Genomic DNA, 19,659 nt, shown 5'->3' with positions numbered 1-19,659 from the left:
TGATCATCTTCCTGACAGGTGATGAGCACGGGTGTTGTGACCTGGTGTGGTGAGCACGGGTGTTGTGACCTGGTGTGGTGAGCACGGGTGTTGTGACCTGGTGTGGTGAGCACGGGTGTTGTGACTGGTGTGGTGAGCAGGGGTGTTGTGACCTGGTGTGGCGAACACGGGTGTTGTGACCTGGTGTGGTGAGCAGGGGTGTTGTGACCTGGTGTGGTGAGCAGGGGTGTTGTGACCTGGTGTGTTGAGCACGGGTGTTGTGACCTGGTGTGGCGAACACGGGTGTTGTGACCTGGTGTGTTGAGCAGGGGTGTTGTGACCTGGTGTGGCGAACACGGGTGTTGTGACCTGGTGTGGCGAACACGGGTGTTGTGACCTGGTGTGGTGAGCAGGGGTGTTGTGACCTGGTGTGGCGAACACGGGTGTTGTGACCTGTTATAGTGAGCATGGGCGTTGTGACCTAGAAAGGCATGACGTGGCTGGTCATCACGGGGAGGGAGGGCTAACCAGCACGGGGTGAGGGCTAACCAGCACGGGGTGAGGGATACCTAGCATGGGGTGAGGGGAGCTGCCCTGGCTGGTCAGCACGGGGTGAGGGAGGGTAGGGCTATCACGCAAGGGGAGGAAGACTACTCACTATGGGGTGGGGGAGCGCCTTGGCTGGTCAGCACGATGTGGGGAGGAGGCTACCAAGCACGGAGGGAGGGCTACCCAGCACGGGGGTGGAGGCTACCAAGCACGGAGGGAGGGCTACCCAGCACGGGGGTGGAGGGCTACCCAGCACGGAGGGAGGGTTACCCAGCACGGGGGTGGAGGGTTACCCAGTACGGGGGTGGAGGGCTAACCAGCACGGGGTGGAGGGCTACCCAGCACGGGGGTGGAGGGTTACCCAGCACGGGGGTGGAGGGCTACCCAGCACGGGGGTGGAGGGCTACCCTACACGGGGGTGGAGGGCTGCCAAGCACGGAGGGAGGGTTGCCCAGTACGGGGGTGGAGGGCTAACCAGCACGGGGTGGAGGGCTACCCAGCACGGGGGTGGAGGGCTACCCAGCACGGAGGGAGGGTTACCCAGCACGGAGGGAGGGTTACCCAGCACGGGGGTAGAGGGCTACCAAGTACGGAGGGAGGGTTACCCAGCACGGGGGTGGAGGGCTACCCTGCACGTGGGTGGAGGGCTACCCTGCACGGGGGTGGAGGGTTACCCAGTAAGGGGGTGGAGGGCTACCCTGCACGGGGGTGGAGGGCTACCCAGTAAGGGGGTGGAGGGCTACCCTGCACGGGGGTGGAGGGCTACCCTGCACGGGGGTGGAGGGTTACCCAGTAAGGGGGTGGAGGGCTACCCTGCACGGGGGTGGAGGGCTACCCTGCACGGGGGTGGAGGGTTACCCAGTAAGGGGGTGGAGGGCTACCCTGCACGGGGGTGGAGGGCTACCCTGCACGGGGGTGGAGGGTTACCCAGTAAGGGGGTGGAGGGCTACCCAGTACGTGGGTGGAGGGCTACCCAGTACGGGGGTGGAGGGCTACCCTGCACGTGGGTGGAGGGCTACCCTGCACGGGGGTGGAGGGCTACCCTGCACGGGGGTGGAGGGCTACCCAGTACGTGGGTGAAGGGCTACCCTGCACGTGATGAGGGAGCTGCCTTGGCTGATCAGCAACGTAGGTGGGAAAGCTGGTCCTGACACTGGCTGTTGAGAAAGGTGCAAGGATGTGGAGTAGGGGATTGGAGTGGAGGGGGAGAGACGGTGGACGGGGAGGAGGAGTTGATGGGTGGACTCTGACCTAAACTGATGGGCGGTGAGGTAGTCGTACGGGTCTTCAAGACGTTGGAGGTCCTTCGCGTCAACTAGGACTGCCAGTGAGGCCCCCATTTGTCCGCACCTGAGAGACAAATACATGTGAATGTCACACACAAAAAAAATAATTAAATCTTTTTTTTTTTCAAATTATGCAAATGAAATAACGATTTTGTCTACTCTTGTTAGCTGACGTTAGAGAAAAATATTCCAATAAAACCTTTTACTTTCTTGTGTTGCTTGATTTATGGTATGAGTCAGTTGTTATTTGCTATCATCACTGCGCTGGTGACAGATTTATGGGAGAAATTGAAGGAGCTGAAGTGTGAGTATGGGAGACAATGTGAAAGGAGGAGGTTGAGAAATAAAGTTATTGTATTTAGCAGTGGAAAGAAAACATGTTAGCTAGAGCGTGAGTTTCCACTGGGAGAAACTAAAGGAAGTGAGGTGATTTAGATATCTGGGAGCGGCTGCAAATGGAACCATGAGATCTGAAGTGAGCCGTAAAATGGGTGGGCAGGTGAAACTACTTTCCTGGGAGCACTGGGAAATGTGAGGAGAGGTCATTGTCGGTTAGGGCAAACATGTGTACGTTTAACTGCAAAGAAGCTTAGACTTAGATGGAAAAAGTACAGAAGAGGATAAATATGTTGGAGGCAATTTGTTTGAGGACAATATTTGGTGTTGATGAGGGTTGATCGAATAAGAAACTTCAGGGTAAGAGATGTGTGATAAGAAGAGTATGGTTTTAAATGAGTTTACGTGAGAGAGACAGATAACAGGAGACCTGATTGGTCCACCACTGGTTTATTGGTAAAAAGAAAAGGAATTTAACCTGCAGGAAAAGGTAATTCCACTAAGCAGTTTTTTAAGCATTCACCGATTCCCTGTTGCTACTCATCGGTTTTCTTCTGTCCCTGTTACCGCTGTCGTTTATACAATATATTTCTGGCGTTTTCCTCAGAGTAAACCTGAATTCATAAGATATTTGTGTAAGCGACTTTTGAAGGTATTCATAGTCTTAGCATTCATTACTTCTGGCTGTAACTTACTCCAGTGTTAAACACACCTATAGGAAAAGAAGCTTTTTCCCACGTCCGTACTACATCTTTTAATTTTGAGTTTTATTCCATTTTTCATGATAACCATATTTTCTTGTATTTCGAAAAGGTGTTTGTGAATTAGTTCATCGGACTTATCTAGAATTTTGAACATTTGGATTAAGTCGCCGCGAGGTCTACGTTCTTTAAGGGAGAAGAGATCCAATCGTTTTAGCCTCTCTTCGTATGCCAGATTTCTAAGGAATGGGATCAATTTTGTTGCGCGTTCTTGTATTTGCTCTTATTCATCCTCTTCTTTATAGTTTGGGGACCAAAACTAGACCACACTCAAGGTGTGGTCTTACTAGAGAATTATAAATTGTGAGAATTATTTCTGGTGTCTTGTAATCTATGTTCCTGGTTATGAAACCTAACATTTGGTTGCCATTTTTACTTGCGGCTTGACACTGTTTAGTGTACATCAAATTGTTGCTAATGACAACTCCAAGGTCCTTTTCTTCATTTACTTTGGTAAGAGAGTTTCCGAATAGTTTGTAGTCGTAACGTATACTCTTGTCTTCAAAGTACATAACTTTACACTTTTCTACATTAAACTTCATTTACCATCTGTCTGACCACTCTGCTAGCAAGTGTGTAGTAAACAGGAGCGCGAACAATTAGGCTACGATGGCTCATAATAGGGAAATGATCGATTATCCTTCGATTCACATCCATGAGCAACGGAATGCACACACTTCCGCTTCCAGGGTTCCATCCGCTGCCAGATCCACTCCCAGATATCTAAAACACTTCACTTCCTCCAGTTTTTCTCCATTCAAACTTACATCCCAATTGACTTGTCCCTCAACCCTACCGTACCTAATAACCTTGCTCTTACTCACATTTACTCTCATCTTTCTTCTTTCACACACTTTAACAAACTCAGTCACCATCTTCTGCAGTCTCTCACACGAATCAGCCACCAGCGTTGTATAATCAGCAAACAACAACTGACTCACTTCCCAAGCTCTCCCATCCACACCAGACTGCATATTTGCATTCTTGCATTCACCTCCCTAACAACCCCATCCATAAACAACTTAAACAAGCAAGGAGACATCACACACCCCTGCCGCAAGCCTACATTCACTGAGAACCAATCACTTTCCTCTCTTATTACACGTACACATGCGTTACATTCTCGATAAAAACTTTTCACCGTTTCTAAAAACTTGCCTCCCACACCATATATACTTAATACCTTCCAGAGAGCATCTCTATGCCTTCTCCAGATCTATAAATGCTACATACAAATCCATTTCCTTTTCTAAGTATTTCTTAAATACATTCTTCAAAGCAAACATCTGATTCACACATCCTCTACCACTTCTGAAACATCACTGCTCTTCCCCAATTTGATGCTCTGCACATGCCTTCACCCTCTCAATCAATACCCTCCCATATATTTTACCAGGAATACTCAACAGACTTATACCTCTGTAATCTGAGCACTCACTTTTATCCCCTTTGCCTTTCTACATTGGCACTATGCAAGCATTCCGCCAATCCTCAGGCACTTCACCATGAGTCATACATACATTAAATAACCTTACCAATCAGTCAACAATATACTCACCCACTTTTTTGATAAATTCCACTGCAATACCAAACTCTCTGCCTTGCCGTCTTTCATCTTCCGTAAAACTTTTACTACCTCTTCTCTGTTTACCAAATCATTTTCCCTAACCCTCTCACTTTGCACACCACCTCGACCAAAACACCCTATATCTGCCACTCTATCATCAAACACATTCAATAAACCTTCAAAATACTCACTCCATCTCCTCACATCACCACTACTTGTTATCACCTCCCCATTAGCCTCCTTCACTGAAGTTCCCATTTGTTCACTTGTCTTACGCACTTGATCTACCTCCTTCCAAAGCATCTTTTTATTCTCCCTAGAATTTAATGATACTCTCACCCCAAATCTCATTTGCCCTCTTTTTCACCTCTTGCACCTTTCTCTTAACCTCCTGCCTTTTTCTTTTATACATCTCCAAGTCATTTGCATCATTTCCCTACAAAAATCGTCCAAATACCTCTCTCTTCTCTTTCAATAGTAGTCTTACTTCTTAATCCTACCACTCACTACCCTTTCTAATCTGCCTTCCTCCCACGCTTCTCATGCCACAAGCATCTTTTGCGCAACCTTCCCTAAACACATCCCATTCCTCCCACATTCCCCTTAGTCCTTTGTTCTCACCTTTTTCCATTCTGTACTCAGTCTCTACTGTCACTTCCTCACATAAGCCTACTTCCCAAGCTCACTTACTCTCCCACTCTTCTCACACCAGCATTCTCTCTTCTGAAAACTTCTACAAATCTTCACATCCCTCCACTTGCACCTCTCAGCACATTAACATCCAAAAGTCTCTCTTCCGTGCGCCTGTCATTTAACACGTAATCCAATAACGCTCTATGTCCATCTCTCCTAATTACATACGTATACTTATGTATATCTCTCTTTTTAAACTAGGTATTCCCAGTCAACAGTCCTTTTTCAGCACATAAGTCTACAAGCTCTTCACTATTTCCATTTACAACGCTGAACACCCCATGTACACCAATGATTCCCTCAATTGCCACATTACTCACCTTTGCACTCAAATCTCCCTTCACTATAACCCGGTCTTGGACATCAAAACTACTAACACACTTATTCAGCTGCTCCCAAAACACTTATTTCTCATGATCTTTCTTCTCATGCCCAGGTGCATACGGACCAATAATCACCCATCTCTCTCCATCAACTTTCAGTTTTACCCATATCAATCTAGAATTTACTTTCATACACTCTAACACATACTCCCACAACTCCTGTTTCAATAGTGCTACTCCTTCCCTTGCTCTTGTCCCCTCACTAACCCCTAACTTTACTCCCAAGACGTCCCAAACCACTCTTCCCTTTAACCTTTTGCATCGTTTTCACTTAGAGTCAAAACATATATATATATATATATATATATATATATATATATATATATATATATATATATATATATATATATATATATATATATATATATATATATATATATATATATATATGTATATATATATATATATATATATATATATATATATATATATATATATATATATATATATATATATATATATATATATATATATATATATATATATATATATATATATATATATGATAGAGATGCTCTGTGGAAGGTATTAAGAATATATGGTGTGGGAGGCAAGTTGTTAGAAGCAGTGAAAAGTTTTTATCGAGGATGTAAGGCATGTGTACGTGTAGGAAGAGAGGAAAGTGATTGGTTCTCAGTGAATGTAGGTTTGCGGCAGGGGTGTGTGATGTCTCCATGGTTGTTTAATTTGTTTATGGATGGGGTTGTTAGGGAGGTAAATGCAAGAGTTTTGGAAAGAGGGGCAAGTATGAAGTCTGTTGGGGATGAGAGAGCTTGGGAAGTGAGTCAGTTGTTGTTCGCTGATGATACAGCGCTGGTGGCGGATTCATGTGAGAAACTGCAGAAGCTGGTGACGGAGTTTGGTAAAGTGTGTGGAAGAAGAAAGTTAAGAGTAAATGTCAATAAGAGCAAGGTTATTAGGTACAGTAGGGTTGAGGCTCAAGTCAATTGGGAGGTGAGTTTGAATGGTGAGAGGCTGGAGGAAGTGAAGTGTTTTAGATATCTGGGAGTGGATCTGTCAGCGGATGGAACCATGGAAGCGGAAGTGGATCATAGGGTGGGGGAGGGGGCGAAAATTTTGGGAGCCTTGAAAAATGTGTGGAAGTCGAGAACATTATCCCGGAAAGCAAAAATGGGTATGTTTGAAGGAATAGTAGTTCCAACAATGTTGTATGGTTGCGAGGCGTGGGCTATGGATAGAGTTGTGCGCAGGAGGATGGATGTGCTGGAAATGAGATGTTTGAGGACAATGTGTGGTGTGAGGTGGTTTGATCGAGTAAGTAACGTAAGGGTAAGAGAGATGTGTGGAAATAAAAAGAGCGTGGTTGAGAGAGCAGAAGAGGGTGTTTTGAAATGGTTTGGGCACATGGAGAGAATGAGTGAGGAAAGATTGACCAAGAGGATATATGTGTCGGAGGTGGAGGGAACGAGGAGAAGAGGGAGACCAAATTGGAGGTGGAAAGATGGAGTGAAAAGGATTTTGTGTGATCGGGGCCTGAACATGCAGGAGGGTGAAAGGAGGGCAAGGAATAGAGTGAATTGGAGCGATGTGGTATACAGGGGTTGACGTGCTGTCAGTGGATTGAATCAAGGCATGTGAAGCGTCTGGGGTAAACCATGGAAAGCTGTGTAGGTATGTATATTTGCGTGTGTGGACGTGTGTATGTACATGTGTATGGGGGGGGTTGGGCCATTTCTTTCGTCTGTTTCCTTGCGCTACCTCGCAAACGCGGGAGACAGCGACAAAGTATAAAAAAAAAAAAAAAAAAAAAAAAAAAAAAAATATATATATATACATATATATATATATATATATATATATATATATATATATATATATATATATATATATATATATATATATATATATATGTATATATATATATATATATGTATATATATATATATATATATATATATATATGTATATATGGATGGGGTTGTTAGGGAGGTGAATGCAAGAGTTTTGGAAAGAGGGTCAAGTATGAAGTCTGTTGGGGATGAGAGAGCTTGGGAAGTGAGTCAGTTGTTGTTCGCTGATGATACAGCGCTGGTGGCTGATTCATGTGAGAAACTGCAGAAGCTGGTGACTGAGTTTGGTAAAGTGTGTGAAAGAAGAAAGTTAAGAGTAAATGTGAATAAGAGCAAGGTTATTAGGTACAGTAGGGTTGAGGGTCAAGTCAATTGGGAGGTAAGTTTGAATGGAGAAAAACTGGAGGAAGTAAAGTGTTTTAGATATCTGGGAGTGGATCTGGCAGCGGATGGAACCATGGAAGCGGAAGTGGATCATAGGGTGGGGGAGGGGGCGAAAATCCTGGGAGCCTTGAAGAATGTGTGGAAGTCGAGAACATTATCTCGGAAAGCAAGAATGGGTATTTTTGAAGGAATAGTGGTTCCAACAATGTTGTATAGTTGCGAGGCATGGGCTATGGATTGAGTTGTGCGCAGGAGGATGGATGTGCTGGAAATGAGATGTTTGAAGACAATGTGTGGTGTGAGGTGGTTTGATCGAGTAAGTAACGTAAGGGTAAGAGAGATGTGTGGAAATAAAAAGAGCATGGTTGAGAAAGCAGAAGAGGGTGTTTTGAAATGGTTTGGGCACATGGAGAGAATGAGTGAGGAAAGATTGACCAAGAGGATATATGTATTGGAGGTGAAGGGAACGAGGAGAAGTGGGAGACCAAATTGGAGGTGGAAAGATGGAGTGAAAAAGATTTTGTGTGATCGGGGCCTGAACATGCAGGAGGGTGAAAGGAGAGCAAGGAATAGAGTAAATTGGATCGATGTGGTATACCGGGGTTGACATGCTGTCAGTGGATTGAATCAGGGCATGTGAAGCGTTTAGGGTAAACCATGGAAAGCTGTGTAGGTATGTATATTTGCGTGTGTGGACGCATGTATATAAATGTGTATGGGGGTGGGTTGGGCCATTTCTTTCGTCTGTTTCCTTGCGCTACCTCGCAAACGCGGGAGACAGCGACAAAGCAAAAAAAAAAAAAAAAAATATATATATATATATATATATATATATATATATATATATATATATATATATATTTTTTTTTTTTTTTTTTTTCTTTTTTATTTTCCAAAAGAAGGAACAGAGAAGAGGGCCAGGTGAGGATATTCCCTCAAAGGCCCAGTCCTCTGTTCTTAACGCTACCTCGCTATCGTGGGAAACGGCGAATAGTATGAAAAAAAAAAAAAAATATATATATATATATATATATTATTTATATATGTATTACATCTCAATGCACATATATATATACACACACAGACACATACATATATACACATGCACACAGTTCACACTGTCTGCCTTTATTCATTCCTATCGCTACCTCGCCACACATGGTATAACATCCCCCTCCCCCCTCTTGTGTGCGAGGTAGCGCTAGGAAAAGACAACAAAGGCCCCATTCGTTCACACTCAGTCTCTAGCTGTCATGCAATAATGCCCGAAGCCACAGCTCCCTTTCCATATCCAGGCCCCACAGAACTTTCCATGGTTTACCCAAGACGCTTCACATGCTCTGATTCAATCCATTGACAGCACGTCGACCCCGGTATACAACATAGATCCAATTCACTCTATTCCTTGCCCGCCTTTCACCCTCCTGCATGTTCAGGCCCTGATCACTCAAAATCTTTTTCACTCCATCTTTCCACCTCCAATTTGATCTCCCACTTCTCCTCGTTCCCTCCACCTCCGACACATATATCCTCTTGGTCAATCTTTCCTCACTCATTCTCTCCATGTGCCCAAACCATTTCAAAATACCCTCTTCTGCTCTCTCAACCACGCTCTTTTTATTTCCACACATTTCTCTTATCCTTACAATACTTACTAGATCAAACCACCACCTCACACCACATATTTTCATCAAATATCTCATTTCCAGCACATCCACCCTCCTGCGCACAACTCTATCCATAGCCCACGCCTCGCAAATATACAACATTGATGGAGCCACTATCCCTTCAAACATACCCATTTTTGCTTTCGGAGATAATATTCTCGACTTCCACACATTCTTCAAAGCTCCCAAGATTTTTACTTCCTCCCCCACCCAATGATTCACTTCCGCTTCCATGGTTCCATCCGCTGCCAGATCCACTCCCAGATATCTAAAACACTTTACTTCCTCCAGTTTACCTCCATTCAAACTTACCTCCCAATTGACTTGACCCTCAACCATACTGTACCTAATAACCTTGCTCTTATTCACATTTACTCTTAACTTTCTTCTTTCACACACTTTACCAAACTCAGTCACCAGCTTCTGCAGTTTCTCACAAGAATCAGCCACCAGCGCTGTATCATCAGCGAACAACAACTGACTCACTTCCCAAGCTCTCTCATCCCCAACAGACTTCATACTTGACCCTCTTTCCAACTCTTGCATTCACCTCCCTAACAACCCCATCCATAAACAAATTAAACAACCATGGAGACATCACACACCCCTGCCGCAAACCTACATTCACTGAGAACCAATCATTTTCCTCTCTTCCTACACGCACACATGCCTTACATCCTCGATAAAAACTTTTCACTGCTTCTAACAACTTGCCTCCCACACCATATATTCTTAGAACCTTCCACAGAGCATCTCTATCAACTCTATCATATGCCTTCTCCAGATCCATAATTGCTATATACAAATATATATATATATATATATATATATATATATATATATATATATATATATATATATATATATATATATATATATATATATATATATGCAGTGAAAAGTTTTTATCGAGGATGTAAGGCATATGTATGTGTAGGAAGAGAGGAAAGTGATTAGTTGTCAATGAATGTAGGTTTGCGGCAGGGGTGTGTGATGTCTCCATGGTTGTTTAATTGGTTATGGATGGGGTTGTTAGGGAGGAAAATGCAAGAGTTTTGGAAAGAGGGGCAAGTGTGCAGTCTGTTGTGGATCAGAAAGCTTGGTAAGTGAGTGAGTTGTTGTTCGCTGATGATACAGCGCTGGTGGCTGATTCGTGTGAGAAACTGCAGAAGCTGGTGACTGAGTTTGGTAAAGCGTGTGAAAGAAGAAAGCTGTGAGGTAATGTGAATAAGAGCAAGGTTATTAGGTACAGTAGGGTTGAGGGACAAGTCAATTGGGAGGTAAGTTTGAATGGAGAAAAGCTGGAGGAAGTGAAGTGTTTTAGTTATCTGGGAGTGGATTTGGCAGCGGATGGGACCATGGAAGAGGAAGTGAATCATAGGGTGGGGGAGAGGGCGAAAGTTCTGGGAGCGTTGAAGAATGTGTGGAAGTCGAGAACATTATCTCGGAAAGCAAGAATGGGTATATTTGAAGGAATAGTGGTTCCAACAATGTTATATAGTTGCGAGGCGTGGGCTATGGATAGTTGGGCGGAGGAAGGTGGATGTGCTGGAAATGAGATGTTTGTGTACAATATGTGGTGTGAGATGGTTTGATCGAGTAAGTAATGTAAGGGTAAGAGAGATGTGTTGTAATAAAAAGAGTGTGGTTGAGAGAGCAGAAGAGGGTGTTTAGAAATGCTTTGGTCATATGGAGAGAATGAGTGAGGAAAGATTGACCAAGAGGATACATGTGTCAGAGGTGGAGGGAACAAGGAGAAGTGGGAGACCAGATTGGAGGTGGAAATATGGAGTGAAAAAGATTTTGAGTGATCGGGGCCTGAACATGCAGGAGGGTGAAAGGCGGGCAAGGAATACAGTGAATAGGAACGATGTGGTATACCGGAGTCGACATGCTGTTATGGATTGAACCAGGGCATATGAAGCGTCTGGGGTAAACCATGGAAAGTTCTGTAGGGCCTGGATGTGGAAAGAGAGCTGTGGTTTCGGTGCATTATTACATGACAACTAGAGACTGAGTGTGAACGAATGTGGCCTTTGTTGTCTTTTCCTAGCGCAACCTCACGCATATTTGGGGGGAGGGGGTTTGTTATTTCATGTGTGGCGGGGTGGCGATGGGAATAAATAAGGACAGACAGTATGAATTATATACATGTGTATATATGTATATGTCTGTGTGTGTATATATATGTATACGTTAAGATGTATAGATATGTATATTTGCGTGTGTGGACATGTATATATATATACATGTGTATGTGGGTGGGTTGGACCATTTCTTCGTCTGTTTCCTCGTGCTACCTCGCTAACGCGGGAGACAGCGACAAAGCAAAATAAACAAGATAATGAATAAATAAGATATATATATATATATATATATATATATATATATATATATATATATATATATATATATATATATATATATATATATATATATATGTATGTATTATACTTTGTCGCTGTCTCCCGCGTTACCGAGGTAGCGCAAGGAAACAGACGAGAAAAATGGCCCAACCCACCCACATACACATGAATATACGCATATACATACCTATATATCTCAACGTATGCATATATATGCACACACAGACAAACATATATACACATGTACATAATTCATGCTGTCTGCCCCTATTCATTCCCATCGCCACCCCGCCACACATGAGATGATAACCCCCTCCCCATGCATGTGCGCGGGGAAGCGCTAGGAAAAGACAACAAAGGCCACATTCGTTCACACTCAGTGTATAGCTGTCATGTATAATATACCAAAACCACAGCTCCCTTTCCACATCCAGGCCCCACAAAACTTTCCATTGTTTACCCCAGACGCTTTACATGCCCTGATTCAATCCACTGACAGCACGTCAACCCCGGTATACCACATCGTTCCAATTCACACTATTCCTTGCACGCCTTTCCCCCTCCTGCATGGTCATGCCCCTACCACTCAAAATCTTTTTCACTTCATCTTTCCACCTCTAATTTGGTTTCCCACTTCTCCCCGTTCCCTCCACCTCTGACACATATATCCTTTTGGTCAATCTTTCCTCACTCATTCTCTCCATGTGACCAAACCATATCAAAACACCCTCTATTGCTCTCTCAACCACACTTTTTTTAATACAACAGATCTCTCTTACCCTTCCATTACTTACTCGATTAAATCACATATTGTCCTCAAACATCTCATTTCCAGCACATCCACTCTCCTCCGCACAGCTCTATATATAACCCACGCCTCGCAACCATATAACGTTGTTGAAACCATTATTCCTTCAAACATACCTATTTTTGCTTTCCGAGTATAACGTTCTCGACTTCCGCACATTTTCAACGCTCCCAGAACTTTCGCCCCCTCCCCCACCCTATGACTCACTTCCGCTTCCATAGTTGCATCCAATGTCAAATCCACTCCCAGATAACTAAAGCACTTCACTTCCTCCAGATTTTCTCCATTTAAACCTACGTCCCAATGGATTTTTCCCTTAACCTACTGTACCTAATAACCTTGCTCTTATTCACATTTACTCTCAGCTTTCTTTCCCACAGTTTACCAAACTAAGTCACCAGCTTCTGCAGTTTCTCACATGAATCAGCCACCAGCGCTGTATCATCAGCGACCAACAACTGACTCACTTCCCAAGCTCTCTCATCCACAACAGCCTTCAGACATGCCGCTCTTTCCAAAACTCTTGCATTCACCTCCCGAACAACCCCATCCATAAACAAATCAAACAACCATGGAGACATCACGCACCCCTGCCGCAAATCGACATTCACTGAGAACCAATTGCTTTCCCCTCTATTTTTACTCGTACACATGCCTTACAACCTCGACAAAAACTTTTCACTGCTTCTAACAACTTCCCTCCCACACCATATAGTCTTAATACTATCCACAGAGCATCTCTATCAACCTTATCATATGCCTTCTCCAGATCTATAGATGCTACATACAAATCGATTTGCCTTTCTAAGTATTTCTCATATACATTCTTCTAAGCAAACATGTACATACCTTCACCCTGTACATGCCTTCACCCTCTGTACATGCCTTCACCCTCTCAATCAATACCCTCCCATATAATTTCCCAGGAAGACTCAACAAACTTATACCTCTGTAATTTGAGCACTCACCTTTGGGCCCTTTGCCTTTGTACAAAGGCACTATGCAAGCATTCTGCCAATCCTCAGGCACCTCGCCATGAGTCATACATACATTGAATAACCTTACCAATCAGTCAACGATACAGTCACCCCCTTTTCTAATAAATTCCGCGGCAATACCATCCAAACTCACTGCCTTGCCGGCTTTCATCTTCCGCAATGCTTTTACTACCTCTTCTCTGTTTACCAAATCATTCTCCCTAACCCTTTCACTTTGCACACCACATCCACCAAAACACCCTATATCTGCCACCCGATCATCAAACACATTCAACAAACCTTCAAAATACTCACTCCATCTCCTTCTCACATCGCCACTACTTGTTATCACCTCCCCATTAGCCCCCTTCACTGATGTTCCCATTTGTTCCCTTGTCTTACGCACTTTATTTACCTACTTCCAAAACATCATTTTATTCTCCCTAAAATTTAATGATACTCTCTCACCCCAACTCTCATTTGCCCTCTTTTTCACCTCTTGCACCTTTCTATTGACTTCCTGCCTTATCTTTTATATATCTCCCAGTCATTTATATTATTTTCCTAGAAAAATTATCCAAATACCTCTCTCTTCCCTGTCACTAATAATCTTATTTCTTTATCCCACCACTCACTACCCTTTCTAATCTGCCCACCTCCCTCGCTTCTCATGCCACAATCATCTTTTGCGCAAGCCATCACTGCTTCCCTAAATACATCCCATTCCTCCCTCACTCCCCTTACGTCTTTTGTTCTCCCATTTTTTCCATTTTGTACTTAGTCTCTCCTGGTCCTTCCTCACTCAAGTCTCCTTCCTAAGCTCACCTACTCTCACCACTCACTTCACTCCAACATTCTCTTTTCTTTTCTGAAAACCTCCGCAAATCTTCACCTTCGCTTTCACAAGATAATGATCAGACATCCCTCCAGTTGCACCTCTCAGCACATTAACATCCAAAAATATCTCTTTCGAGCGCCTATCAATTGACACGTAATCCAGTAACGCTCTCTGGCCATATCTCCTACTTTCATACGTATACTTATGTATATCTCGCTTTTTAAACCAGGTATTCCCAATCCCCATTACTTTTTCAGTGCACAAATCTACAAGCCTTTCACCATTTCCATTTACAACACTGAACACTTCATGTACATCATTTATTCCCTCAATGCCACATTACTCACCTTTGCATTCAAATCACCTAACACTATAACCCGGTCTCGTGCATCAAAACTACTAACACACTCACTCAGCTGCTCCCAAAACACTTGCCTCTCATGATCTTTCTTCTCATGCCCAGGTGTATATGCACCAATAATCACCCATCTCTCTCCATCCACTTTCAATTTTACCCATATCAATCTAGACTTTACTTTCTTACACTCTATCACACACTCCCACCACTCCTGTTTCAGGAGTAATGCTACTCCTTTCTTTGCTCTTGTCCTCTCACCAACTCCTGACTTTAAATCCAAGACATTCCCAAATCACTCCCAAATCAGGGCCAAAGCATCCAGGTTCCTTTCCTCAAATATACTGCTTATATCTCGTTTTTTCTCATCTTGGTTATATCCACACATATTTAGACACTCCAATCTGAGCCTTCGAGGAGGATGAGCAATCCCCGCGTGATTCCTTCTTCTGTTTCTCCTTTTAGATAGTTAAAATACAAGGAGGGGAGGGTTTCTAACACCCCACTCCCTTCCCCTTTAGTTGCCACGTGAAGAATGTGTGGGAAGTATAGTTTCTCCCCTATCCCCAGACATAATATATATATATATATATATATATATATATATATATATATATATATATATATATATATATATATATATATATATATATATATATATATATATATATATATATATATATATATATATATATATATATATATATATATATATATATCTATATATATATATATATAGATATAGATATATATATATATATATATATATATATATATATATATATATATATATATATATATATATATATATATATATATATATATTTATATATATATATATTAATATATATATATTTTTTTTTTTTTTTTTTTTTTTTTTTTTGCTTTGTCGCTGTCTCCCGCGATTGCGAGGTAGCACAAGGAAACAGACGAAAGAAATGGCCCAACCCACCCCCATACACATGTATATACATGCGTCCACACACGCAAATATACATACCTACACAGCTTTCCATGGTTTACCCCAGACGCTTCACATGCCTTGATTCAATCCATTGACAGCACGTTAACCCCGGTATACCACATCGCTCCAATTCACTCTATTCCTTGCCCTCCTTTCACCCTCCTGCATGTTCAGGCCCCGATCACACAAAATCTTTTTCACTCCATCTTTCCACCTCCAATTTGGTCTCCCTCTTCTCCTCGTTCCCTCCACCTCCGACACATATATCCTCTTGGTCAATCTTTCCTCACTCATTCTCTCCATGTGCCCAAACCATTTCAAAACACCCTCTTCTTCTCTCTCAACCACGCTCTTTTTATTTCCACACATCTCTCTTACCCTTACGTTACTTACTCGATCAAACCACCTCACACCACACATTGTCCTCAAACATCTCATTTCCAGCACATCCATCCTCCTGCGCACAACTCTATCCATAGCCCACGCCTCGCAACCATACAACATTGTTGGAACCACTATTCCTTCAAACATACCCATTTTTGCTTTCCGAGATGATGTTCTCGACTTCCACACATTCTTCAAGGCTCCCAGAATTTTCGCGCCCTCCCCCACCCTATGGTCCACTTCCGCTTCCATGGTTCCATCCGCTGCCAGATCCACTCCCAGATATCTAAAACACTTCACTTCCTCCAGTTTACCTCCATTCAAACTCACCTCCCAATTGACTTGACCCTCAACCCTACTGTACCTAATAACCTTGCTCTTATTCACATTTACTCTTAACTTTCTTCTTTCACACACTTTACCAAACTCAGTCACCAGCTTCTGCAGTTTCTCACATGAATCAGCCACCAGCGCTGTATCATCAGCGGACAACAACTGACTCACTTCCCAAGCTCTCTCATCCCCAACAGACTTCATACTTGCCCCTCTTTCCAAAACTCTTGCATTCACCTCCCTAACAACCCCATCCATAAACAAATTAAACAACCATGGAGACATCACATATATATATGTATATATATATATATATATATATATATATATATATATATATATATATATATATATATATATATATATATATATATATATATATTTTTTTTTTTTTTTTTTTTTTTTTTTTTTTTTTTATACTTTGTCGCTGTCTCCCGCGTTTGCGAGGTAGCGCAAGGAAACAGACGAAAGAAATGGCCCAACCCCCCCCCCCATACACATGTACATACACACGTCCACACACGCAAATACACATACCTACACAGCTTTCCATGGTTTACCCCAGACGCTTCACATGCCTTGCTTCAATCCACTGACAGCACGTCAACCCCTGTATACCACATGACTCCAATTCACTCTATTTCTTGCCCTCCTTTCACCCTCCTGCATGTTCAGGCCCCGATCACACAAAATCTTTTTCACTCCATCTTTCCACCTCCAATTTGGTCTCCCTCTTCTCCTCGTTCCCTCCACCTCCGACACATATATCCTCTTGGTCAATCTCTCCTCACTCATTCTCTCCATGTGCCCAAACCATTTCAAAACACCCTCTTCTGCTCTCTCAACCACGCTCTTTTTATTTCCACACATCTCTCTTACCCTTACGTTACTTACTCGATCAAACCACCTCACACCACACATTGTCCTCAAACATCTCATTTCCAGCACATCCATCCTCCTGCGCACATCTCTATCCACAGCCCACGCCTCGCAACCATACAACATTGTTGGAACCACTATTCCCTCAAACATACCCATTTTTGCTTTCCGAGATAGTGTTCTCGACTTCCACACATTTTTCAAGGCTCCCAAAATTTTCGCCCCCTCCCCCACCCTATGATCCACTTCCGCTTCCATGGTTCCATCCGCTGACAGATCCACTCCCAGATATCTAAAACACTTCACTTCCTCCAGTTTTTCTCCATTCAAACTCACCTCCCAATTGACTTGACCCTCACCCCTACTGTACCTAATAACCTTGCTCTTATTCACATTTACTCTCAACTTTCTTCTTCCACACACTTTACCAAACTCAGTCACCAGCTTCTGCAGTTTCTCACATGAATCAGCCACCAGCGCTGTATCATCAGCGAACAACAACTGACTCACTTCCCAAGCTCTCTCATCCCCAACAGACTTCATACTTGCCCCTCTTTCCAGGACTCTTGCATTTACCTCCCTTACAACCCCATCCATAAACAAATTAAACAACCATGGAGACATCACACACCCCTGCCGCAAACCTACATTCACTGAGAACCAATCACTTTCCTCTCTTCCTACACGTACACATGCCTTACATCCTCGATAAAAACTTTTCACTGCTTCTAACAACTTGCCTCCCACACCATATATTCTTAATACCTTCCACAGAGCATCTCTATCAACTCTATCATATGCCTTCTCCAGATCCATAAATGCTACATACAAATCCATTTGCTTTTCTAAGTATTTCTCACATACATTCTTCAAAGCAAACACCTGATCCACACATCCTCTACCACTTCCGAAACCACACTGCTCTTCCCCAATCTGATGCTCTGTACATGCCTTCACCCTCTCAATCAATACCCTCCCATATAATTTACCAGGAATACTCAACAAACTTATACCTCTGTAATTTGAGCACTCACTCTTATCCCCTTTGCCTTTGTACAATGGCACTATGCACGCATTCCGCCAATCCTCAGGCACCTCACCATGAGTCATACATACATTAAATAACCTTACCAACCAGTCAGCAATACAGTCACCCCCTTTCTTAATAAATTCCACTGCAATACCATCCAAACCTGCTGCCTTGCCGGCTTTCATCTTCCGCAAAGCTTTTACTACCTCTTCTCTGTTTACCAAATCATTTTCCCTAACCCTCTCACTTTGCACACCACCTCGACCAAAACATATATATATGTATATATGTATATATGTATGTATATATGTATATATATATATATATATATATATATATATATATATATATATATATATATATATATATATATATATATATATATATATATATATATATATATATATACTATCTCTGGGGATAGGGGAGAAACTATACTTAAGAATTGAAAGAATTGAAAAGAAGTTTGTTAAATCAGGATGAAAATGGGCGTAGATGGTCATATACAGACTGGTATATAGATACATAGATAAGGCACAGCAAGACGAAGGAGACTGAAAAACACTGAAACATGGACACAGATGCAGGTAAAGAGAAATCCAGGGATTAATAAAACGTCATGAGCTCAAGTGTAACCCGGTTACCAACCTACGAGCTGCCCCAGTAATGCCGTGCTCGGCAGGGTCCTTCGAGAAGTGGTAGCACCGGCTCTCATCACTAGACAACTCGAAATTTTTGGGACAATTAACTGGGAAAAAAAAAGAAATATTGTGTAAGGCATCTATGATACCTCGTTTGTCTTGCAAGTTTTATAATCAAACGATTATTTTGTCAAGGTTTCAGGAGGTCTAATTCTTTACTGACTTCTGCAGTGCAGATCGAAGGAACCATTCCAAGCTGGTCTTCCACCGGTAACAGCCTCACAAGTCCACGTCAACTCTCTTGTCCTCGGGCCTGCTTGGCTGCCTTCCATCATGTATTCGCCGCGACAGGAGTACTTCATCACAGCTCCAGGCGTGCGGCTCAAAGGCACCGTCCACTCCCACGTCCCAGGTTCCGTTCCCCAGTCGCGATCAGTCAAGTTCAGGAGAGGACATGTGATCTCTGATGGAGACGAGGCAGACTACTGAGTAGAACCAGTCATTTGCTAGTTAGTAATCTGAAGATAAAGAAATTATATTTTTTACATATTCGCAATTTCCCGCATTTGCAATGTAGCGTTGAGAATAGAGGACTGAGCCTTAGAGAGAATATCCTGTCTGTATATATATATATATACATATATCTATATATATCTATATATATATAT

At 42.7% G+C, this 19,659-nt stretch overlaps 1 protein-coding gene across 1 annotated transcript in view; it reads right to left on the bottom strand.

Annotated features, from left to right (window-relative positions):
* The window catches only part of LOC139746758 (uncharacterized), an 87,433-nt gene that overhangs the window by 5,253 nt on the left and 62,521 nt on the right, over positions 1-19,659 (bottom strand). The window contains exons 10-12 of the mRNA XM_071658261.1: positions 19,215-19,454; positions 18,999-19,098; positions 1,601-1,878 (exon numbers count right to left, since the gene is read on the bottom strand). Coding sequence (XP_071514362.1) covers positions 1,601-1,878; positions 18,999-19,098; positions 19,215-19,454 — 618 coding nt within the window. The remainder of the gene's footprint in view (positions 1-1,600; positions 1,879-18,998; positions 19,099-19,214; positions 19,455-19,659) is intronic.

This window comes from Panulirus ornatus, chromosome 66 (genome assembly GCF_036320965.1).
Source record: "Panulirus ornatus isolate Po-2019 chromosome 66, ASM3632096v1, whole genome shotgun sequence".
Taxonomy (NCBI): Eukaryota; Metazoa; Arthropoda; class Malacostraca; order Decapoda; family Palinuridae; genus Panulirus; species Panulirus ornatus.
The sequence above is the reverse complement of the archived record's forward strand: the minus strand, read 5'-3'. Positions and strand labels throughout refer to the sequence as shown.